Source organism: Aquarana catesbeiana, linkage group LG13 (assembly GCF_042186555.1).
Source record: "Aquarana catesbeiana isolate 2022-GZ linkage group LG13, ASM4218655v1, whole genome shotgun sequence".
NCBI lineage: Eukaryota > Metazoa > Chordata > Amphibia > Anura > Ranidae > Aquarana > Aquarana catesbeiana.
Window position 1 is genome coordinate 181,199,777 of NC_133336.1, and position 26,057 is coordinate 181,225,833.

Below are 26,057 nucleotides of genomic sequence, written 5' to 3' on the forward strand. Positions count from 1 at the left end.
TAGGCAAGGAAGAGAATACATACAGATATTGTTCAAAATTTGGGTGGAACTCCGCTTTAACATCTTAGGGTATGGGAATGTACAGTGCAATCCGGAAAGTATTCACAGTGAAAGTATTCACTTTTTCCACATTGTGTTATGTTACAGCCTTATTCCAAAATGCATTGAATTATTTTTTTTCCTCAAAAATCTACAAACAATACCCCATAATGACAACGTGAAAGAAGTTTGTTTTTCAATCCTTGCAAATTTATAAAAAATAAAAATTGAAAAAAATCCCATGTACATAAGTATTCACAGCCTTTGCTCAATACTTTGTTGAAGCACCTTTGGCACCAATTACAGCCTCAAGTCTTTTTGAGTATGAGGCTACAAGCTTGGCACACCTATCTTTGGGCAGTTTCTCCCATTCTTCTTTGCAGGACCTCTCAAGCTCCATTAGGTTGGATGGGGAGCATCGGTGCACAGCCATATTCAGATTTCTCCAGAGATGTTCAAGTCGGGTTCAAGTCTGTGCTCTGGCTGGACCACCCAAGGACATTCACAGAGTTGTCTCGTAGCCATTCCTTTGTTATCTTGGCTGTGTGCTTAGGGTCATTGTCCTGTTAGAAGATGAACCTTTGTCCAAGTCTGAGGTCCAGAGCGCTCTGGAGCCAGTTTTTTAATCAAGGATGTCTCTGTACATTGCCACATTCATCTTTCCCTCAATCCTGACTAGTCTCCCAGTTCCTGCCACTGAAAAACATCCCCATAGCATGATGCTGGCACCATCATGCTTTACTATAGGGATAGTATTGGCCAGGTGATGAGTGGTGCCTGGTTTCCTCCAGACATGACGTTTGCCATTCAGGCCAAGAGTTCACTCTTTGTTTCATCAGATGAGAGAATTTTGTTTCTCTCGGTCTGAGAGTCCTCCAGGTGCCTTTTGGCAAACTCCAGTTGGGCTGTCATGTGCCTTTTACAGATGAGTGGCTTCCATTCTACCATACAGGCCTGATTTGTGGAGTGCAAAGAAGGTTATCCTTCTGGAAGGTTCTCCTCTCTCCACAGAGAAATGATGGAGCTATGTCAGAGTGACCATTGGGGTTCTTGGTCACCTCCCTGACTAAGACCCTTCTCCCCCGATCGCTCAGTTTGGCTGGGCAGCCCACTCTAGGAAGAGTCCTGGTGATTCTAAACTTCTCTACGGATGATGGAGGCCACTGTGCTCATTGGGACAGAAATTTTTCTGTACCCTTCCCCAGATCTTTGCCTCACTTCAATCCTGTCTCGAAGGTCTACAGACAATACCTTGTACTTTATGGCTTGGTTTGTGCTCTGACATGCACTGTTAACTGTGGGACCTTATATAGACAGGTGTGTCTTTGCAAATCATGTCCAATCAACTGAATTTACCACAGGTGGACTTCAATCAAGTTGTAGAAACATCTCAAGGATGATCAGTGGAAACAAGATGCACCTGAGCTCAATTTTGAGTGTCATGGCAAAGGCTGTGAATGCAGTATTTATTGGCGTCTAACACGCACTTTTTTCCCCTGAAAACAGAGGGTAAATCGTGCCTGCGTGTTATACGCCAATATTTTTTTTTTACCAATGGGGGGGCGGGGATCAGGTGGTCCACCTCTTTCTTTGGGAAGGTGTCAGGCCGGCCGCCCTGCCCTACCTGGCCCTGGGACAGCGCTGCCATTCTTCAAAAAGTTCAGGAAACAACACTGCTAGCCCTCTCCCACACACCGCCCCTTCCCCGCATCACCCCCAATGCAAATAGGAGCCTGTACCTTAAGCATCGCCGCTCATTCTGGCCACTCTCCTCCTCCCACTCCGCCTCCTCCTTGATTGTAGCTTCTGATTTGAGGCGGCTTCTGTGTGCCTCAATTGAGCTCTTTCATGGACCCAGTCATGTGACTATCCTCTGTTCATTGATGGTCACATGACTTCTCTCCTCCCGCTCCGCCTCCTCCTTGATTGTAGCTTTTGATTGGAGGAGGAGAGCGATCATGTGACCATCAATGAAACAGCAGAGGAGAGTCACATGATCAGATCCATGAGAGAGCGGCATCAATTGAGGCACACAGAAGCCCCCATCCACAATCAGCATGACACAGGAGGAGCAGCGCACGAGAAAGGGCTGTCAGCCACACCTTCTCAACCCCTAAAGGTATGATGGCAGTGCTGTCCCAGGAGGCTTTATAATGAAAGGAGTCCTTGTACTGTGAAGGGATGCTGTGCATGGGGGCTGTGTGCTGTGCAGGGGGTCGGTGTGTTGTGCAGGGGGTCGGTGTGCTGTGCAGGGGGCTGTGGAAAGTTTTTTTCCTGAAACTTCCCTCTTAAAATCAGGGTGCGTGTGATACGCCGGTGCGTGTTATGCACCGATAAATACGGTACTTATGTACATGGGATTTTTTTGTTTTTTTATTTTTAATAAATTTGCAAAGATTTCAAACAAACTTCTTTCATATTGTCATTATGGGGTATTGTTTGTAGAATTTTGAGGAATTTTGAAGAAAAAAAAAGGTCTAGGGCTGCAAGGGAATGGAGCCACCCTGAGTCAGGAAACCTGGGGCAGCGATCATGAACCCAGCTTAAACAGGAACATAGACAAGCAATTAAAAGATAAAGCAGCTGCATACTGCAGACGTGATTAAATCAGCTGCTAAAAGTGCTTAAAAATTGAGAGTTTAATATCACTTTTAATTATGACCCATTTTTCATTATGTTTGCTAGTTACAAGTCTGTGAACGCTCATAGACCTGTACTAAATCTATGGATGGTCATGCTAGTTACCCACTTTTCATGGTGACTCAAAAGCTTTGATAGTTTTGGAGTCAATGAGGTTGATCTACTAGTAGCACCCTCCTAGGTAGGTGCTAGAAGAGAGTATAGTTTTTGGTCTTTCTGCTTACCAGGAAAATGGCCAGGTAAAACTTAGAGTGCTCTCTGCCTACCAGGGAGCAGAATCTATTGGTTAGGTCTGCTCATTGTGCTCACATGCAGCTCAGCTTGTTTGACTCTCCCTCCCTGGTCCAATAGGGAGGCATATTGAACAGTGGGAGGGGACCTGACAAGTGAGTGCACAGGCATTGTTACAGCCCTGGCAATTGGCAGAGGAAAAGTGCTGCATTGCATGTTGGGATACTGTATATAAAGCCAGAGTACATGTGCTCAGAGTTAGTTGAGCTGGGGAACAGAGTCCAGGAGGGAGGGGACGGCTGCCCTCTCCTCCGCGGAGGTGGTTGCGTGGCCTTGGGTGGTCGACCCAGGGGCCTAGAGAGAGAGAGAGAGAGAGAAGCTGAACCCAGAGGTCCTGCAGGGCTGAATGGAAGGGAGACACCAGGAAGGATGTGATTCTGCCTACTGTGAGTACAGATCTGTGTCTTTGTGGCCTGTCGAGTGAGGGCCGCCCCCTTCAGCTAGAAGAGTCAGTGGAAGGGTGTCAGTAAAGGGGATGCTAGAGAGTGTCCTGAAGATAATGTAGTGCATCAAGTCTGCTGCGAGTGAGAGCAAGAAGACTTAATTCCTCCATACATGTGGCTGTATGGGTAGGCAGTGTGACTTCTTCTACTAATAACCCGGTGAGGTCAAGTGAGACTTGTCCTTATCCTTTGTGAATAGTTCCAGTTGGAGTATCCCACTCATTCCTTCTCCCATCCAAGTTCTAAAATAAAACACAAATACCCAAATAGCCTGGACTGGTCATTGAGTAACGAGTAAGCGGGAGAAGGGTGGGCCAAGTAGGAACACCTAGCAACCAAGTGGGAACCCTCAGCAACCAAGTGGGAATCCTCAGCAACAAAGTGGAGACTATTAGCAACCAGCTGTAGGTAAACAGAACGAGGCCTAAGAAGTCAACACTCAGCAAGCCCTACGGGGACAGTGCTACATACTAAAGGAGATTAGTTGTATTTTAAAGTGATATTAGACCCACAACAGTAAAATCAGTCTGTATATGCAGTAAAGCATGTTTGTTATACTCACCATGGAACCTAAGGGGTTAATCCTGCCCATTGTGTAAAAAGGCTGTTTGATCCTGTTTTCTCTGATCCTTCCCTTCGCCCACAGTCCCCAATATGTCTCCTGATAACACAGAGCTATTGGAGTAACTCTGTACATGCTCAGTTTGGTGTGTATTGCTAGAGAGCATTTTTTACCCTTGGGAGGGTGCATGTGATCGGCACAGGGCCAATCAGCACTGTCCAGACAGAGGGTCAGGGGTCCTGCAGCCTCATAGGACAGACAGAAGAAAGAAAAATCATTCTGCAAGCTTAAACCAGACGCTGATAGAAGTCACAAGACTGCTATATACTGCTGATCAGAAAAGGTATTTAGCAGTTTATATTTACTAAAATAATTGCATTTCCATGTTCTGTGTACTGTGGGAGACCAGATATGGTGAATGCAGACTCCTGGGTTTAGGAACATTTTAACTTTGCAAGGGAATTTTCACTTGTCTTAATGACTGGCATCCATCCTTCAATCATGTGCAAGCAAAAATAGTGGAGTTTTTTTGTTTGTTTTTTAATTCGTTGCCTGTGATTGGTTTTTCACAGCAAAGAAATTTTCACCACATTCAGTTAGTAAAAACTCCCTTCCATCATAAAGATTGATTTTGCAAGGAGAACAGTAAATCAACCCCAGTATCTTGAAACAAGTACAGTATGCGAGTAAAGTGTCCTGACTTTATTTTTTTTATTACATTTTTTAAATTGGTTTCCTTGTCATAGTACAAAAACAATAAAATGATAACAGATATGGAAACAATTAACATATTGACAATAGTAAAAGGCATTACATACCCAAGTATAAAACAAACAAAGATAAATTTCTCATCAATATGACAGAAGATAAGAAATATCCCTATAAAATGCATGGACACTACTATTATCGAAGAGACCAATGCAGACATATAAAAGTTATCAAAAATATATTAACAACTTTTATGCCTGCATGCTTTTTCTAGGCAAGTGACTGGGAATTTGAGGATCTGCAAGAGTAGAATGCATACTTCTCTTTGTACAAGTTTCTATTCATTAAAAACGCTTTCAATCATCAGGTCTGGCCTTCCCTGACTGGGCATACAAGGCAGAATCGAGCCCAGGCTCCCGTCAGATCCAGCTGTGGCACTTCATCTTGGAGCTGCTGCAGAAGGAAGAGTTCCGCCATGTCATCGCCTGGCAGCAGGGGGAGTATGGCGAGTTTGTCATCAAGGACCCTGATGAAGTGGCCAGGCTGTGGGGCCGGCGGAAATGTAAACCCCAGATGAACTATGACAAACTGAGCCGGGCACTCAGGTGAGAAGATATCCCTTAATAACATGCAAATTCAAGCCATAAAAGCACCATCAGTGTAGACAGGAAAGCTCTGGTTTGGTAGAATGACTTATAACATATTTGAATTAACTTCTTGCCAACCGCAATTTAAAACAATCAAAGAAAGTGGGAATTTTAAGATGCCAATGAAGAAAACACAAATCTTACCAAATGGAATTTTTATTTAACAAAACCCAAAACAAAAGAATGTGTTAGTTTAGAAAACAGTAGTTAGTCAATAAGAGCAGATTCAAGGTCCCATTAGTGAGTTTTGCTCTAATTGGTGGTTTTGACATGTTTCGCCCATAGCTTCATCAGGAAACATCAATGTTTAAAGACACCCATCCTCATAAACTCACAGGCTCACATACAACGCCCCGGACTGACCCCCCCCCCCCCCCAGGGAGATAGACCTTCAGCAGACACCCTAATCCAGCCAAGGAGAAGGAGCACAAAATGCAGGAGGAGGCAGGGAATAATAGAAGTAGTTTATAATAATAATAAAAACAATTATATATTATATCATAGGTGTTTGTAGAACACCTATGTTATAGGTCATAAGAGGGAGGTCCTACTATACAGAAAACAGAGGCACCCTACCAGTCCAAATTTTATTAAATAAACGATAAAAAATAAATACAACGCGTTTCAGGGGTTAAGAAAACTTCATCAGGGCTTGTGTGTTGTTTAATCATATATATGGCTGAACTCTGAACATTTTACAACTGAAGTTATATAATTTGGAATTACTACTGCCACTGACTGTTTGTGCAGTGTAGAGCTCGAAAAGTACTATGACAGTGTACTCGCCACATCATCACCATATAGAACATAGACAACAACATACTGTTACATAGTTGCATAGCTAGTCAGGTTGAAAAAAGACACAAGTCCATCTAGTTCAACCAATTTAAAAAAAAAAAAAAATCATACAATCCCATATACAATGTTAGTAGTGCGAGGAAGGGTTAGAACTTCCAACAATGTTTTATTGCTCCTGTTCCTTTCTATTCTGGTGACAACCCCATTCATTTGTTTATACGTGTGTCACCTGAATAGGGAGTGTGAGAAAATCTCCCCAATGGTGTCACAGCAGAAATAAAAGGCTAACAAAATTTGACCATATTCCCACTCTATCAAGAAAAAAGTTATTTTTTCAATAAAGGGTTCGAGAGGCTTTAATAAAGGGTGCACCAATATGGTCATTTTAATTTCCCATGATTGGAGGTGACTGGTTCAGCAGAGCTGCGTAATGTCCTAATAATAAATCAAGTTGTGAATGTGGAGCTAAAAAAATTAGGTCTGGTTGCAGTCAATCATTAAAAAAAAAAAATATATATATATATATATATTGCACAACTATAATCTGTTCTCTGGAGGTTTAAAAAGTATGACAAGCACTCCAAAGTAGGTGCTATGCAATAAATGTACATATATACTGTATTATATCCTAAAACATTTTTGTTTTTTTGTTTTTCATCATTAAATGTTATGCTTTCAGATATTACTACAATAAGAGAATACTGCACAAGACAAAAGGGAAAAGATTCACATACAAGTTTAACTTCAGCAAACTTATCTTTGTGAACTACCCATTATGGGACATGAGGTGCCACTCACAGTCCCTTCTTCTGGGGAACAATATGGGTCATACAGCTGTACTGCCATCTGGTGTTCAAAGAGAGGTAATGCAAAGACATTGCTCCAGTTCCTATTTAATACATTTGTACATATTTCAAGCTAGAAGAGAAACTACAATGACAATGATGACAATGTTAATAATAATAATAGTAACATATGATAATAATAATAATAATAATTATTATTATTATTATTATTACATAAACATTTCAGTTTGCCACTTTTTGTTTAATAAACTGGTGCTTATATACACTCATTCACTTAGGCAGTGCATGAACCAATGCTCATCTAAAATGAGTTGTAACCCACAGTAATAGTCAGAAATACGTTTTCACTAATCAGATTACAATGATGTGTAAAATGTAATGTAAACATAAAAATTACATTTGTGGTCAGTAGAAAAAAATGCTCCTTACATTGGTGGTCAGGAGAAAGAATGCTTCGTACATTGGTGGTCAGTGAGAAAAATGCGTCTTACATTGGTGGTCAATGAGAAGAATGATCCTTACATTAGTGGCCAGTGGGAACAATGCTCCTTACATTGGTGGTCAGTGGGAAGAATGATCCTTATATTGGTGGCTGGTGAGAGAATGCTCCTTACATTAGTGGCCAGTGGGAATAATGCTCCTTACATTGGTGGTCAGTAGGAAGAATGCTCCTTATATTGGTGGTCGGTAAGAGAATGCTCCTTACATTGGTGGTCAGTGGGAAGAATGCTCCTTATATTGGTGGCCGGTGAGAGAATGCTCCTTACATTGGTGGTCAGTGGGAGATTGCCTCTTACAATGGTGGTCAGTGGGAAGAATGCCCCTTACGTTGGTGGACAGTGGGAGATTGCCTCTTACAATGGTGGTCAGTGGGAAGAATGCTCCTTACATTGGTGGTCAGTGGAAAGAAGACCCCTTACATGGGTGTTCAGTGGGAATAATGTCCTCTACATTGGTGGTCAGTGGGAAGAATGCTGCTTACATTGGTGGTCTGTGGGAATAATGTCCTTTACATTGGTGGTCAGTGGAAAGAATGCCCCACTTACAGTGGTGCTCAAAATGTCACCCTTGTAGACAGCTAAAAAAAAAATTGTTGTTATATAGCTGACTCTGCCAAGTGGCATTGGTCCCAAATCTATGAAGGCCCCATCAAAAGTTATGTCAACTAACCACAGCTCAAGGAGCTCTTAGCACCCTCTGAAGGGACCCTTGTTCAGAATGGCTGGTCTATCTTTTTATGTATAAAGCTTTTTTTACAATGATCCCATTACCCTCACTACAGGTGTTACAGAACACTCTCCTAGCGCATAAGCTCTTCGCAGACCAACTTACCTGCCGCAGAGTTCCCCAGAATCCGATGGAGTATGATAACAGCGCAGGGAAGAAAACGCTGGGAGCTGCAAGTAAGTCACATAGTAATCGGTTATTCTAAGCCTTCCAACAGCCATCGTCCCTCCAGCAGTGCCCAGCTGTCAGGACATGGATTTCTGGTACCCGGACCTTGGCACTCTATGAGGCTCCCAGCACTTAGGGGAGGAAAGAATGGTTCTCTAGTCCAAGGCAACACCATAGGCCAACTCCACACAATGTTTAACTCTAGATCAGTGGTTCTCAACCTCTCTAGTGCAGTGACCCCTTGATAAAATTTCCCAAGTTGTGGGGACCCCTGACAGTAAAATTATTTTCGTAGCATGGGTTATCAGCATCCAAGGCAAGACAAATAATTTGCGCCCCCAACCCACAGATATTTAGCGCTCCCTGAGTCCCTTCCACTTGTACAGTATTAAAACCCCTTATGGTACATTTTAGGATGTACCACTCTTTCTCTTTGTTCTCATTTCTTTTCCTTTTATCTCTCTCTCTATCCTAATTTATTGTTTTTTTCCCCATCCCTCTCTCTAGCCGTCTTCCTTGTTCTCTTATTCTTCCTCTCCCTTTTTCTTTGTTCCTCCCACTTTCCTCTCCCTTCTATGTATTCTCTATTTTTATTCCTTCTCTTACTCCTTGGTGGGGGGAACGGGATGAGTGGCAGTGCTGGCGGGTAGTTGGGATGAGTGGCAATGCTGGGGGGAGTTCTGATTAGCCAACTTAGGTGCTCTTGTTTAAGGTCATCTGCTGATCTGAGAACTGTAGTGGGGACTTTTAATGGCAACTATAATCACAGGTAGTGTTACTCACTGTGTCTCCGAGTTTGGGTCTCCTTCAACCCCTCCCATTTCACATTCCTCACCAGTCAGCTGACCTCTAGTTTATGCCCCTAAGCCATGCCGTGAACTGAATGGGCAGCTACGAAGAGGCTGAGTGGGCGGCCGCGGGCTCCAGGAACAGCCCAGCTGGGTGGCCGCAAAAAGGCTGGGAGAGTGGTGCGGGCTTCAGGAACAGCCCATGGCAAATCATCATTCGACCCCCCGAGGGGGTCCCGACCCCCAGGTTGAGAACCACTGCTCTAGATGAACACAGGATCCCCTTTGCATGGCAATCCTAAAGTGCCAAGGTCTTAGTGCCAGATCTGCCCTGCAAATTTTCTTTTAATAAAAATGCTCAAGGCATGTATATTTTTACAATTATAGTTGTATGAGCACATCTGTCAACTGACTTTGTTTAGCCATAAGTTTATGACCCATCTCCATAATATCAATATCTGTTTACTATTAGCTTTTCACGCCTTATTGGTGTGTTTCCATTCTATGTACATTTGAAAAAAAAATAGAGGATATGTAAACCCTAACAATGAACTTCTTTTATGTTCTACCGTTTGGCCTGTTAGATATACCATTGGAAGTGTTTTGTTATAATTGTTTGATAAGAGCAGACAATGACCGTTGATCCCGCCAGAAAGCTTGTGAGCTTCCATATAACCCACATGCTTAGATACAAGTATTTTTCCCCCACTATTTTTCTTTTACACTGTTTTTTCAAAATAATAAACTCAAAAGAAATAGTAAGCGGTAGGGAAAAGGAGAATGTTTATGCAGCTAGCAAGTAAGGTAAGGCGGTCTCCCATCCAATTACTGACCAGACCCAACCCTGCTTAGCTTCTAAAATCAAACAAGTACGATATTTAGTTGGTTAGTAAGGTAAGTATGTATGCCCCAAAAGGTTCTTTTTATAAGGTGTAAAAAGAAAAATAAGGTGTAAAAAGAAAAGTGCCTAAGAAAAGCACTTAAGTGATCAAGAATGGATATAACAATCTTATAATGTGTAGCACCCTCTAGTGTGCTAGCGTAGGTAATGTTAGGATTTTTGTTAGTATTGTTAAAATGTTTTGGCTTGGCTTGCAGCCAAGCCAGTGTTTGCATCTGGGTCAGGGTGAGTGATCCAGGGAGGCTGGTATGACTCAACAGGCAGTATCTCTGGTACCTCTCCCCTACTTCTGGAACTTTCTGGAAACTTCCAGAAGAATTGGAGGGAGGTTAGGAGAAGCTGCCTGGAGTATTCATGAGGGCCCTGACCAATCCCCAACAGATGGGTTGGCAGGGGGCAGGGCCCCTCAAATACTCAGGGTCAGCCCAGAAAGGCAGGAGAATTCAGGTGGTAGCTGGAGATGGAGTGCTAGGAGACTGTTGGTGGGCCCTTGAGAGTAACCCCCTAGTCTGGGGGGGTGACCTTGTGCCTGGGAGCTCAGGTGCAGGAGGAATCCTCTGATATCCCAAGGTGGAATCGTGTCCAGTGGCATGGGAGCAGGTGTGAGGACAGCAGGAGCCAGTGAGCACGTCCAGGAGATCTCCAGTGAGAAGACAGCCAGGTGGGCTGGTGAGTGAGACAGTCGGGGAGGACTGAGAGGCAGCCAGAGAGGACTGGGTAAGAGCAGTCTGAGGTGGATGTAGAGTCAGTCTGGGAGGACTGTGTAAGTTTAGCCAGGAGGGCTAGTGAAAGGGGCAGCTGCAGCCAGTTGGGCTGGCATGCCTGAAGAGATGGTGCTGAAGTCAGTAGCCATAGAAGGACAGCTGGGAATTAGGATTTGTTACACAACCAAGGGGCCCACAGTCCCTGCCTGTAATGGGCATTCACTTTATCTAACTGGGCATTTTTGTCAAATCACCTAACATGGTGCCAGCTGGTCCTGGGATTTTTGAGCTGCAAGCAAGTGATGTGCTAGAGGAAGCTGAGGCGTGTGTAAATAGACTGTACAGAAGAAGTTGTCCCTGAAGTCAAGTGGGCATCCCATATTAACCCTATTCCCCTCAATAAAACACACAAAAAACAAAGCACTGGACTGTTTCCTGACAACAGTGTAATTGTGAAGATGCAGTGTGCCTGGCTGTGCAGGGCGGGAGATCCCTTTCTACTTGCGGCTTCTTAGGGGGTGCTCTACAAATGCTCTACAAATGTGAAACCAAAGTGTAAACAATATACTATAGCAAATACAACCAAACAAAAGCATGACTTTAATAAAAAGTCCCACAAGCATATGACTCTTCTTAGTGATAAATAAATAACTCCAACGGTTATCCCTGTATAGTGTTCATCCAACAATTGAATATATCACCACATGTTGTTCCAAACTACCACCTTTGCACACTTACCAGCTATTAAGCTGCATCAGAAAGGCAACAGACAGCGTTTTTAGAAAAGACAAGGCATCACAGTATGGGAATCCACTTGCATTGTAATCCTCCAGTCGCACAGGGGACCGCCAGCACCGCCAATATATCAAGCCCTAGGAGGAACATTCACCACACCGGAGCCACAGAAAAGGTATATAGGGGGTTGTTTACTAAAGGAAAATCCACTTTGCACATAAAGTGCACTTGGAAGTAATGTCGCTGTAGATCCGAGGGGGACATGCAAGGAAAATAAAAAACAGCATTTTAGAAGAAGGCAGAAGGTTTTTAGCTTGCACATGATTGGATGATAAAATCAGCAGAGCTTCAACTAATTTCAGATCTACCCCTTAGATTTAGACCCCTTTCACACTGGGGCGGTTTGCAGGCGGTATTGCGCTAAAAATACCGCCTGCAAACCGCCCCTAAACAGCCTCCGCTGTTTGTTCAGTGTGAAAGCCCGAGGGCTTTCACACTGAAGCGGTGCGCTGGCAGGACGGTGAAAAAAGTCATGCAAACCGCTTCTTTGGAGCGGTGAAGGAGCGGTGTATTCACCGCTCCTAAACCGCTCCTGCCCATTGAAATCAATAGGACAGCACGGCTATACCGCGGCAATACCGCGGCTATAGCCGCGCTGTACGAGGGATTTTAACCCTTTTTCGGCCGCCAGCGGGGGTTAAAACCGCACCGCTAGCTGCCGAATACAGCTGCAAGAACGACGGTACAGCAGCGCTAAAAATAGCGCTGTTGTACCGCCGACGCCCCCACCGTCCCAGTGTGAAAGGGGCCTTAGAGCGACTGCACTTCCAAGTGCATTTTCAGTACACTGTCAAGTGCACTTGCAGTGCAAAGTGGATTTGCCTTTCGTAAATAACCCCCATAGTGTAGTCGTTTATTTGTAAATTCAGTTTCTATCCATCCATTAAAGGAGTTGTAAAGGCAGAAGGTTTTTTATCTTAATGCATTCTATGCATTAAGATAAAAAACCTTCTGTGTGTAGCTTCCCCAGCACCCCCTTATTACTTACCTGAGCCCCATCTCTCTCCAGCAATGTCAACGAGTGTCTTAGCCGTCCGGGACTCTCCTCCTGATTGGCTGAGAGACAGCAGTAGCGCCATTGGCTCCCTCGGCTGTCAATCAAAGTCAGTTAGTCAATTAGGGGATAGAAGAGGCTGAATGGACACACGGAGCTGTGACTCAGCTTGGGTGCCCCCATAGCAAGCTGCTGGTTGTGGGGGCACCCAACAGGAGGGAGGGGTCAGGAGCAGCGAAGAGGGACCTGAGAAGAGGAGGATCCAGGCTGCTCTGTGCAAATCCACTGCAACAGAGCAGGTAAGAATAACATGTTTGTTATTTATTTTTTATTTTTTAAACAAGACTTTACAATCACTTTAAATCCATACATCAAAGTTTACAGGTATAGCAGAGTGTAAATCTACCATGTGGGGACAATCACTTACTAAGGTGGCCATCGGTCCCAGATGTGGCGGCGCGGCGTCAGCACTTAGCTCTGCCCAACGCGTTGTGTGCGCATGCAGGTCTTCTGGGGATACTAGCTAGCTATTTATTTATCACTAAGAAGAGTCACATGCTTGTGGGACTTTTTATGCACTTCTTAAAGTCACCCTTTTGTTGTATTGTTTTTGTTATAAATATATTGTTTATACTTTGTTTTGTCATTCCAGAGATTGTTATATCTATTCTTGATCACCTAGGTGTTGCACTTTTGTTTTTACATCTTTTCAAAATAATAACTGAAATAATTTAGAGTTTGGATGAAAGGATTTATGGCAATATAACAGTTTTTGGTAGCTAAATTACATTTTTGCTTCTGGGTATACAGTAGGTATCCTTTAAATCACATATGTCAAACACAAGGATAAATCAGGCTTTGTCATGTGGCCCTCGCACCCATGTTTTGCGACAAAAACATGGTGGAACTCCATTCCACCACCTCTGGCTCTCACCCTCCGTTACTGCTCCCCGCTGTCATTTGTAAATACAGAAGCCTTCGTTGTATACAAGGGACAGCTTTGCTCTCAGCGGCTGTCATATATAAGAGATCCCTGCACGCACGCGGAGCTACGCCGGGAACAGGTCTCCAGAATCTGAGAGAGAGAACGATCTCCCTGCAAGGCGAGGCACAGCTGCCTACACAGTGAGGTACTAGAGCTGCCAACACAGGGAGGTACTAGAGCCAGGCCAGGTAGGAGAGAGTAGGGATGCAAGGAAGCTTTGGGGGGGGGGGTTGCTCACTGTGCACAGCACACCCCTAAACCCTGCACGCTAAACTGCGCACCCCTGAACTTTACACTCTGTATGTAGCATACTCCTAACCTCTGCACTCTGTACGTAGCGTACCACTGAACCCTGCACCCCGTACATAGCGTACTCTAAATTCTGCACTCTGTACGTAGCATACCACTGAATCCTGCACCCTGTATGTAACACACCCCTGAACTCTGTACTCTGTATGTAGAGCACTCCTGAAATCTGCACTCTGTACAAAATGCACTCCTGAACCCTGCACTCCATATGTAGTGCAATTGAGATACAATGGGGCCTTTAAGAGCAACCATACTCTAGATGTGGCCTGCAATGAAATTTCATTTGACACCCCTGCTTTAAATCAAGCCTATCTATGCAGGAAAAAGCCAAGGATGTGCTTTACTGCTCACCTTTCCTTTGCCCCAACTGCTCTGTTCACTCTTTAGGAGCGAAAAAATACCCGATGCTTCTGCCTCACTCCTCTTCCATTACATACTTACATAGTTAGATAGTAGGTGAGGTTTAAAAAAGGCACAAGTCCATCAAGTCCAACCTATGTGTGTGATTATATGTCAGTATTACATTGCATATACCTGAATGTTGCGGTCGTTCAGGTGCTTATCTAATAGTTTCTTGAAACTATCGATGCCCCCCCCCCCCGCTGAGACCACTGACTGTGGAAGGGAATTCCACATCCTTGCCGCTCTAATGCCCCGTACACACGGTCGGATTTTCCGAAGGAAAATGTGTGATAGGACCTTGTTGTCGGAAATTCCTACCGTGTGTAGGCTCCATCACACATTTTCCATCGGATTTTCCGACACACAAAGTTTGAGAGCAGGATATAAAATTTTCCGACAACAAAATCCGTTGTCGGAAATTCAGATCGTGTGTACACAAATCCGACGAACAAAGTGCCACGCATGCTCAGAATAAATAAAGAGATGAAAGCTATTGGCCACTGCCCAGTTTATAGTCCCGACATACGTGTTTTACGTCAGCGCGTTCAGAACGATCGGATTTTCCGACAACTTTGTGTGACCGTGTGTATGCAAGACAAGTTTGAGCCAACATCCGTCTGAAAAAAACCTAGGATTTTGTTGTCGGAATGTCTGAACAAAGTCCGACCGTGTGTACGGGGCATTACAGTAAAGAACCCTCTACATAGTTTAAGGTTAAACTTCTTTTCTTCTAATTTTAATGAGTGGCCACAAGTCTTATTAAACTCTCTTCTGCAAAAAAAGTTTTATCCCTATTGTGGGGTCACCAGTACGGTATTTGTATATTGAAATCATATCCCCTCTCAAGCGTCTTTTCTCCAGAGAGAATAATTTCAGTGCTCACAACCTTTCCTCATAACTAATATCCTCCAGACCCTTTATTAGCTTTGTTGCCCTTCTTTGTACTCGCTCCATTTTCAGTACATCCTTCCTGAGGACTGGTGCCCAGAAATGGACAGCATACTCTAGGTGCGGCTGCACCAGAGTCTTGTAGAGCGGGAGAATTATCGTTTTTTCTCTGGAATTAATCCCCTTTTTAATGCATACCAATATTCTGTTTGCTTTGTTAGCAACAGCTTGGCATTGCATGCCATTGCTGAGCCTATCATCTACTAGGACCCCAGGTCCTTTTCCATCCTAGATTCCCCTGAGGTTCTCCCCCCAGTGTATAGATTGCATTCATATTTTTGCCACCCAAATGCATTATTTTACATTTTTCTACAGTGAACCTCATTTGCCATGTAGTTGCCCATCCCATTAATTTGTTCAGATCTTTTTGCAAGGTTTCCACATCCTGCGGAGAAGTTATTGCCCTGCTTAGCTTAGTGATGTCTGCAAATACAGAGATTGAACTGTTTACCCCATCCTCCAGGTCGTTTATGAACAAATTAAACAGGATTGGTCCTAGCACAGAACCCTGGGGGACCCCACTACCCACCCCTGACCATTCTGAGTACTCCCCATTTATCACCACCCTCTGAACGCACCCTTGTAGCCAGTTTTCAATCCATGTACTCACCCTATGGTCCATGCCAATGGACCTTATTTTGTACAGTAAACGTTTATGTGGAAATGTGTCAAATGCTTTTGCAAAATCCAGATACACCACATCTACGGGCCTTCCTTTATCTAGATGGCAACTCACCTCCTCATAGAAGGTTAATAGATTGGTTTGAAAAGAACGATTCTTCATGAATCCATGCTGATTACTGCTAATGATACCGTTCTCATTACTAAAATCTTGTATATAGTCCCTTATCATCCCCTCCAAGAGTTTACATGCTATTGATGTTAGGCTAACTGGTCTGTAATTATAGTAGTAAAGGTCTTGCGAGCTACCAAATCAAAGATCCCCTATCTTATAATAGTATGATGACAGCTGCTAGCACTAATCATGTCCCATACTAATGTGTGAGAATCACGGATAAATAAATTAATATTATAATTTATTTAACTGGTCTGTAATTCCCAGGGATGTATTTTGGGCCCTTTTTAAATATTGGTGCTACATTGGCTTTTCTCCAATCAGCTGGTACCATTCCAGTCAATAGTAGTACCATGTGAAAGTGCTGGTGATTGATAGCGTGGTGTTGAATGAGGAAAATATATGTAATGCTTGAGAGGACTGTCAGGAACAGCAGACCTAATAGAGGAAATGAAGGTCAGAGAGTGTGGACATGCTACATTTTTGGATGGGGATATGCTGCAGAAGACAATTTGAGACTGGGAACATGTTACATGAGGCTAGTATAGATTAATGCTATTACCTTAATCAATGTTCCCACTACAGCCCTGGCCCTAGGGCCACAAGTTGGGCACAAGGGCTGTAGAGCATCTACCTTGCTTCTGTGGCTGAACAGAGAGTGAGGGAGAGAAGTCAAGGTGAGTATGTGCTGCTGGAGAGGGAGGCATTAACGTGAGGATGTTGGTTTACCCTGCATGGGACAGGTCTGAGCTAAAAAATGTTAAAATGTCACATGATAATATTGATTGAGGAGCCACGTTATCATCTTTATAACACACCAGTGAACCAGTGGTCAGGCCATGAATATTCAAGTATTTACATATTCCTGACAAGCAATAAATAATCTTTATAACCCTACTCCAGGAAATCGCACACTGCAAGGCTTAACTGGTCATTTACTCTAGGGAAGAGTAAAAGCACTTTTACTTACCCGGTCCTCCACTCCTCCAGCAGACAAAGCTCCCCCAAGCTCCAGAGGTGGACTGTTCCAAGACATCATTACATGCAATGCGCCCTGCATTGGTCTAGATGACATTATGACCTTATAACACTGGAGCATAGGGGAGAGGATGCAGTGGGGACCAGTCAAGCAAAGCAGAGGATAGGGTTTTCTATGTCCCTTGTCCTAAATGAGCAGTTTATCTTTGCAGTCCGGGTAAAGCCACACTGCAAGGTAGAATTGTACAACAGTTGGGCTTCACAACAAATTCTTACTGACCTCCTTAGCGTCAGACACTGTGTAGCAATTCATCTTCTTCATCAAGGGGTTGTAAAGTCTCAAGGTTTTTCACCTTGATGCATGGTATGCATCAAGGTGAAAAACCTTTTGTGCTGCAGCAGCCCCCCAGAGCCCCCCTTTTACTTACCTGAACCCGTTCGTCCCAGCATCGAGGACGGGTCCAGCAGCTTCAGCCGCTGTCTCGGATCCTTATTGGGTAGAGTGACTCAGTGACTCTCCAATTCAGCTCTTCTGCTCCCACCTCCCAGAAATGATTCGGCAGCCTTCTAGTCTTCTAATCTCTAATGTAACACAGATCAGGGGTTCTGGGAAGGATGATCAGGGTGAGCTGAGCTGCCTGAATAAATTAATTTAATGACTTTAGTGCTTCTTCTATGAACATTGAGAAGGTATTTACTCCACAGGACCTGCAGCTATACAGGCCAATGAGAACTTGTATTAAAGCTCATTTTAAACCTGGTAAGCATGAATAAGTAAATGGGTGTCCATTGCCTGGCAAAAGGTTCACTTGAAACGTCAGCTGAGGTACGTTTTTAGTTATATACATTATAGACCTCTACTGAGAAAACTTTTTTTTTCTGTTCTTGTTTTTCCAGGATGCAATTTGGTTCCTACTCCATGTTTCTCAGGCTCCTGCTGCTACTTTGGCCTGCGCAGTGGGCGTTTCCATTCACCTGGCACATCCACAGAGCTTCACAATTCTGGGGTAGCCCTCCACCCTGGGCGACCTCTCTACTCTTCTACTCCAGCCACCCTACCAGGCTCAGTTGAGTGGCCACTGTGTGCCAGCCACACGTTCCACCACAGTTTAACGTTGATGTCCTTGGAGGAAAGATTTCAGAGCCTTGGCCATAGGGGGATACATGACAGGTTAATGGAAGGCAATCACTCAAACTCACTTTTAGGGCAACAGACCATGCCACCCATGGAGAACCAGCCTATCATATCACCTGTTTTGGAGGCCCAACAGGTGAAAAGCAACTACCAGCCAACTTCAACTGTGAAACCTGACCCAGAGAGCCAGTATAAGCCTTTAGAAGAGGACAGCAAGCTGAAAAACTTTAAAGAAACCATAAAGGTTTCTTTAAGTCCATCTGAAACGCACATTGTGCAAAGTAAGCTGCGCCCAGTGGAAGCGGGCCAACCATTTACCACCAAGAACTGGCTGCTGAAACCTGCCTAGGAGTATTTGGTATAAAAGATCTACAGACATTAATCTCTATGTAAAATGTATGTGTATACTCTTTAAGCCTCAGAATCATAGCTTGAGACATCAATAATCAGAAAGCTAAAGAAACTCATCAGTAGGGTTAAAATTCTCAAGTTAAGACAACACAGCGGGGTTGGTTTGTGGACGAAGTAGAGGCAGTTCACTTAGCAAAGTGCATGATAAACTATATGACCAAATGTTTGTAGACAACTGATCACCACACCTTTCAGAACTTGTACGATATCCCATTTCAAAACCACAGGCATTAATATAGTTTGCTCCCTCTTTTTTGGTATTACAACCTTTGTTGGTATTACAGCCTCTACTCATTTAGGAAGGCTTTCCACACAATTTTGGAGTGTGTCTTATGCCGCGTACACACGATCGGACTTTACGGCATACTTGGTCCAGCGTACCGGATTTCGTCGGACAATTCGATCGTGTGTGGGCTCCAGCGGACTTTGTTTTCTCAAAAGTTTGACGGACTTAGATTTGAAACATGTTTCAAATCTATCCGATGGACTCGAGTCCAGTCAAAACTACTTGAGCCAACACTACTACGTCATCACGTACGAATCCGTCGGACTTTGGTTGATCGTGTGTAGGCAAGTCCGTTCATTCGGAAAGTCCGTCGTAAAGTCCGTCGAAAAGTCCGCCGGGCAAAGTATGCCGTAAAGTCCGGTCGTGTGTACGCGGCATTAGGGAATTTGTGCCCCCTAAAGAACAATTGTGAAGTCAGGTTCTGATGTTGGATGAGAAGCCCTAGTTGGATGAGAAGCAACTGGCGTTCCCCATTCATCCCAAAGATTTTCAGTAGGGTTGAGGTCAAGGCACTGTGCCTGCCACTCTATTTCCTCCACGCAAAACTCATTAAACTGTGTTTAAATGGATCTGACTTTGTGCACAGGGTACAGTCATGCTGAAAAAGTTGACTGAACTAAACATAGCTTTATTTTTTTTGTTTCCTTATTTGCTCCGTAAACAATGACTGTGCTAGGTGAACAGCCTCTACTCCTTGAGTGATTCAATCCCAATCTCTTTCTTTCTGATTCCATCTAAGCTGTCTCTGAAAATATGTGCTTGTTGTCTGTTGACAATTCACTTGGGTGAAGTCTTCTTTAACTTTCTTTTTGGCAACTGGCTGTCACATTTCCCTGTCCCAGTTGCCCGACACCTGAATCAGTCAACTAATCATTAAGGATTGAATTTATGTAAATTGTTAAAACATTACTTTTTCCTATTTTAAAAGGCAGCAACAGTTAAAGAGCCCCAGGCTGATGTATTACAAAAAGGGTTTGTCCAGTTCTGTAAGTCTCTATATTATAAGACTGCACCAATGTGATGGTTGTATATAAATGTAAATTGCATATTTATTTAAAAAAAGGTCAATAAAGATGTGACAACCCGATTTTTTGTGTGTTTAAAGTTCAAAAAGAGACACATACGCTTTGACCATTCAGTAACAACATCAGTGTAAAAGCTGCCTTCTGCCTACCCCCCAGCCTACTAATAATTCTGTCTCCGGTGATTACAGTGACCATGTGCCCTTCTTGCCCTAACCCACTGATAATCACCTCTCCAGGGATCCCACGGCACTCATTTCTTTGTTGCAGTGGTCACCAAAATACCTAATGTCAGCAGGTGTCAGAGCCTAGAGCAGTCATTCTCAACCAGAGTTCTGTGAAACCAGGGGCGGACTGGGCCATGGGACAAGGGGGCAATTGCTCCCTGGGCCACTCTGATGCCCTGTAAAAAAGCCACACCACTTCTGGCGCAGACATGCCTAAAAGTTTTCTGGTGAAGAGGAGTAAGAAGTCTCCACTGGTGTCCTACTGAGTGCGGGATGAGGACGAGAAAAGAGCGCAGGATAGTGCACGCACATGTCAGAGCAGAGGCCAGCTCCGTGCCCCACTGGAGGATCTCCTCCACCTGGCCAGCCCCAACTGAGCCACCCCAGCTCCCCCCTGCAGCCCCCTGCCGGCCAGGTCAGGAACCCAGAGTCATTGTAGCAGGCGCTGCCCTGCCCATTGAGCCAAGAGTACCTGGAGCAGAGTTTCAGCCTGGGATGGGGTTGGAAGGAGGCAGGGAAGAGGGAGAGTGAGAGGGGGGCTGAGTCACTGCAACATAGGCCTCTGGGTTGTACTTGACCCTGGGCCAAAAGTTGCCAGTTAGCCCTAGGCTAACTCTAGGGTCCCTCCAAAAGTTGCTAGGGATTCCTTGATCTGTGGCTGATTGACCTCCAATTCAACAGTGCTTGCATAGTTTCTGAGCCAACACTACTTGGCAGAGCCAGCTGCATGACATCAATGATTGCTTTGGATGTAAAACTGGTATTCTGACCACCAATTTAAGGGGCATTGTTCCTACTGGCCACAATGTAGGGAAAATTCTTCCTACTGACCACCAATGTAAGGAACATTCTTCCTACTCGCCACCCTTGTAAGGAACATTCTTCCTACTCGCCACCAATGTAAGGATTGTTCTTCCTACTCGCCACCAATGTATTTTTCCCCATTGATCTAAATCAATTGGTTTTAGTAGGAGTTCCTGAAGACCTGATGATTATTTCTAAGGTTCCGCATGGGTAAAAAAGTTGAGAAAGGCCTAGAGTAAGCTGTGATCATCATATGACAGTACTCAGGCCTAGGGACTGGCCACTAGACCCAAGTGTTGCCACATGGGAGGTGGTCACATATCTAGAAGCACCTGGTATTTGTTTAGCAGTCGAAGTAGACAAAGGCGCAATGGAGTTTTGCTGAATAGGTGAGTATCAGTAGATTGGACCAATGATTGGATAATTGGCCTGAATAGGCCAATTGACAATCATCGTGAATGGGCAAATTGACAGGACCTCTTCTAATAAGAACCATTATTCCGGCCATATACAAGTATCATCATTATATAATGGTTAATGAAGTTAAAAACTTCAATTTTGACTGTAGTGACAAGAAAATTTGAAGGCACAGGATGGAAAATTCTTCTTGAATGAAAAAAAGTTCTAACAGTAAATGTGGTTTTCATTTGGAAAAAAAATCATATATATTGTAATAAAACCTGTTTATTGCATCTGGGATTCTATTCAAATAGAAGGTCTGGAAGAAATTTTAAGGTCTTTTGAACAAAATTAGTTGACTCGCTCCTGGCAAGATCGAATGTTCTGATGAACATTTTTCTACAAACTTTTGAATGAAAATCTAACCACGCATGGCCACCTTAGACTCTAACTATAATCATCATAATCTGACATAATGCTTATTATTTTCAGCAATGAGAGCTATAATTAACAATCACCTGGCTAAAAATAACAATCTGTATGGTACATAACATATGCATTATGGCTTGTTCAAGAAACCGGAGGTGTTGAAATCACTAAATATAACAGAACTGCCGAATTGGAGAAAGACATTAAGCCATTCTAGTAAGCTTGCAAACACATTCCTCCTTTAACAGAGGCGAGGTCAAGAGAGTAATCCCCTCACAGGACGTTGTATTCTGGCAGTGGCACTCACCTGCAGCTGCTGATCAACAAAGTTTTTCCAACTGGCACACCAGTCATATAACACTGTACTGCTCTGGTGACAGTATAAAAAAAATCAATATATAAAAATCAAATTTGATAAATTTTTTAATTTTCCCAAAAATTGTGACAAAAACTCACCATGGCTCTTATCCAATATCTTGGACTGTCTACTTTCCAAAAAGTCCTGGCATTTTAGGGGCTGAAGAAATAAGTACATCATAATTGATCAATTTTCTAATATATACAGTGGGGAAAATTATTATTTGATCCCCTGCAGATTTTGTAAGTTTGCCCACTTACAAAGAAATGAAGGACTTATAATTGTTATCATAGGTGTATTTTAAATGATAGAGACAGAATATCAAGAAAAAATCCAGAAAAAAACTTATGATACAAATGTTATAAATTGAGTTGCAGTTCAGTGAGTAAAATAAGTATTTGATCCCCTACCAACCAACAATAATTCTGGCTCCCACAGACAATTTAAGAAGGTAATGTTTACAACGACTCGTTATGTGTATAAAAGACACTTGTCCACAGAATCTCTTTCTTCCATTCAAATCTCACCATCATGGGCAAGAACAAAGAGCTGTCAAAGCTGTCAAAGAACATCGGTGACAAGATTGTAGACCTGCACAAGACTGGAATGGGCTACAAGACAGGGGCGGATCCAGAGTCTAGTCTCGGGAGGGGCACTGCCAGAAAATATATTTTTTTTGGGGTACATCTATCGGGGAAATGGCTGGTGTTGACGCTTCAATCATCACGGCACCATGGTTGTTATGGTGTCAGGATGATTGAAGCGCATTATTACTATTATTACATTGTTATAATAAATTAAATAGTTTAACTCACCATAATGCAGAATCAGTGGGAGCCCCGAGTGTGTCACTTGCCACGTCACCTGTCACCAGATGCAGATTGTCACTTGCCATGTCGCCTGCCACATGTTGCGGATTGTCTCTTGCCACGTCGCCTGTCACCAGATGAAGATTGTCACTTGCCACCTGCTAAGGTGGTCTCTTGTGTCCCAGAGACAGGCAGCAGAGAGATGTTGTAATCCCCATTAGTATAGAATCCCCCCTCAGTGCAGAGCCCCCATTAGTATAGAATCCCCCCTCAGTGCAGAGCCCCCATTAGCATAGAATCCCCCCTCAGTACAGAGCCCCCATTAGCATAGAATCCCCCTCAGTGCAGAGCCCCCCATTAGTATAGAACCGCCCCTCAGTGCAGAACCCCCATTAATATAGAATCCCCCCTCAGTGCAGAGCCCCCCGTTAGTATAGAATCCCCCCTCAGTGCAGAGCCCCCATTAGTATAGAATCCCCCTCAGTGCTGAACCCCCATTAATATAGAATCCCCCTCAGTGTAGAGCCCCCCATTGGTATAGAATCCCCCTCAGTGCAGACCCCCCATTAGTATAGAATCCCCCTCAGTGTAGAGCCCCCCATTGGTATAGAATCCCCCTCAGTGCAGAGCCCCCCATTGGTATAGAATCCTCCTCAGTGCAGAGCCCCCATTAGCATAGAATCCCCCCTCAGTGCAGAGCCCCCCATTGGTATAGAATCCCCCTGGCCTGCACATGTCAACCCACATATACATAAATTTTACAGACCTCAGAACAGCGCGGACGTGTGTGTCCCTCGGGCTCCTCCTCCTCCTGTGTGGATGTAAACAGAGAGGAGGGGGAGGCGGCTTCAGCCCGCTACGCTGAGGGATACAGCGCAAGACCTGAGGAGCAGATCAGGTCAGCGGGCAGTGTTAGCGGTGCGTGCCGCTACCTACGGGTGTCACCCCTCTGGCGGGTGTCACCCGGGTGCGGACCGCACCCCCCCCGCGCCCACCTAACAACACCACTGCCGCTGGCTCTCTCACTTATGGAGCCACCCGCCGGCTCACTCACCCGCATTTCTCACCCCCCCCCGGATCCGCCCCTGCTACAAGACCATCAGCAAGAAGCTTAGTGAGAAGGAGACAATTGTTGGAGTGATTATTCGCAAATGGAAGAAATACAAAATAACCATCAATCGCCCTCGGTCTGGAGCTCAATGCAAGATTTTGCCTCATGGGGTAAGGATGATCATGAGAAAGGAGAGAGATCAGCCCAGAACTACACGGGAGGAGCATGTGAATGATCTCAAGGCAGTTGGGACTACAGTCACCAAAAAAAATTGGTAAAACAATATGCTGCCATGGATTGAAATCCTGCAGCGCCCGCAAGGTCCTCCTCCTCAAGAGGGCACATGTACAGGCCTGTCTAAAGTTTGCACATGAACATCTAATGCCTCGTTTCCACTGAGCGGATCGGTTCGGTTTGGTACGGTAAGCTATTTTGGGTGTTTCCATTATGAAAGCGGCCCATATAGCCAAACCGTACCGCTCCATTCAGGGTCCTGCTTCAGATGTGGGGCCATAGAAAATGGAACGGTTCGGTTAGGGCGGAGCTACGATACATTCCACTGATTGGCTGGCAGAAAACCCTCTGCAGTGCTATGCTGAGCCATTTTTTGTAAACCCTGTATGGCCCCTTGTGGTCCCACTTGCAGTGGAAACGCTCACCAGAATAGACCGGACCATTCTAAGCCATTCAAACTGTACTGACCCGAACCAATCCGCTCAGTGGAAACGAGGCATAAATGATTCAGAGAAGGATTGGGAGAAAGTACTGTGGTCAGATGAGACCAAAATTTAGCTCTTTGGCATTAACTCAAATCACAGTGTTTGGAGGAAGAAAAATGCTGACTATGACCCTACGAACACCATCCCTACAGTCAAGCACGGAGGCGGAAACAATATGTTTTGGAGCTGTTTCTCTGCTAAAGGTACAGGCCGACTTTGCCGCATTAAGGGATCATTGGACAAGGCCATGTATTGTAAAATCTTGTATGAAAACCTTCTTCCCTCAGCCAGAACACTGAAGATGGGTTGTGGATGGATCTCCCTGCATGCCCATGACCCAAAACATACCGCCAAGGTAACAAAGAAGTGGCTCAAGAAGAAGCACATTAAAGTCATGGAGTGGCCTAGCCAGTCTCTAGACCTTAATCCTATGGAAAGTTTATAGAGGGGGCTGAAACTTCAAATTGCCAAGCGACAGCCAAGAAACCTGCAGGATTTAGAGAAGATCTGTAAAGAAGAGTGAACCAAAATCCCTCCTGAGATGTGTGCAAACCTGGTAACCAACTACAAGGAAAGTCTTACCCTCTGTCCTTGCCAACAAGGGTTTCTCCACCAAGTACTAAGTCATGTTTTGCTTGGGGATCAAATAGTTATTTTACTCACTGAACTGTAACTCAATTTATAACATTTGTATCATGTGTTTTTTTCTGGATTTTTGGTTGATATTCTGTCTTTATCATTTAAAATACACCTATGATAAAAATTAATGCGGCAAAGTCTCCGGCCTTGTCCAGTCTAATCTGGACCTCCAAAGCCAAAGATAGCTGACATTCTTCAATATGTAGTGGGTTGTGAGGCATAGTGGGTGCAAAGATGGTAAAAGTCATTGGGCGCCAGACACTTCTTGAATGTAAAAGAGGTTTTATTTCTTTTGACAGTCCTTTTTGTATTTTTGGGGGAAAGAGGGTTAGGGCCAGGACACCCTTAAGTAGTTATAGATCCAATTGTCAGACTCCGAGACTTCAATAGGAGGACAGCTGTGCAGGGAAAGGCCCCAGCAAGGTGCCACTTCTGCACATGCAGGAATGCTGTCTCCTCCTATGGTAACAGTCTTTACAGTTCCTAACTCAAACGTAACAGTCCTTTCAGCTCCACTACAACTGTCTCTTGTAGTTCTTCAACACTGAGCTCCCGGTCTCTCACTAGACCCTCTGATTCACTGACCCTGAATCTCTTGAGCTCCTCCAAGGTTGCAGTGGTATCTCCCTCAAGTGTTACCCCTGCTTCTCTGCTGGGTCGCTAGCTTGGCACTCCAGATACTTCTCAAGCTTCACCCCTACTAACCGGCGAGGTCCCTGGCTTGATTCACAAGGCTGCTCTCCCAGCAGGCCAAGGGATTCAAGAAAACCCCTGCCCATTGGCTGAGATACCCCATATACTCATAACCTGACCTTGGTTTGCCCTTCTCATATCTAGTA

At 44.3% G+C, this 26,057-nt stretch overlaps 1 protein-coding gene across 1 annotated transcript in view; it reads left to right on the plus strand.

The window, feature by feature from the left end:
* Nucleotides 1-19,739, plus strand: part of LOC141117822 (ETS translocation variant 3-like protein) — a 54,888-nt gene extending 35,149 nt beyond the window's left edge. The window contains exons 3-6 of the mRNA XM_073610857.1: nt 5,051-5,288; nt 6,808-6,991; nt 8,217-8,337; nt 17,827-19,739. Coding sequence (XP_073466958.1) covers nt 5,051-5,288; nt 6,808-6,991; nt 8,217-8,337; nt 17,827-18,413 — 1,130 coding nt within the window. The 3' untranslated portion in view covers nt 18,414-19,739. The remainder of the gene's footprint in view (nt 1-5,050; nt 5,289-6,807; nt 6,992-8,216; nt 8,338-17,826) is intronic.
* Nucleotides 19,740-26,057: the final 6,318 nt, after the last annotated feature.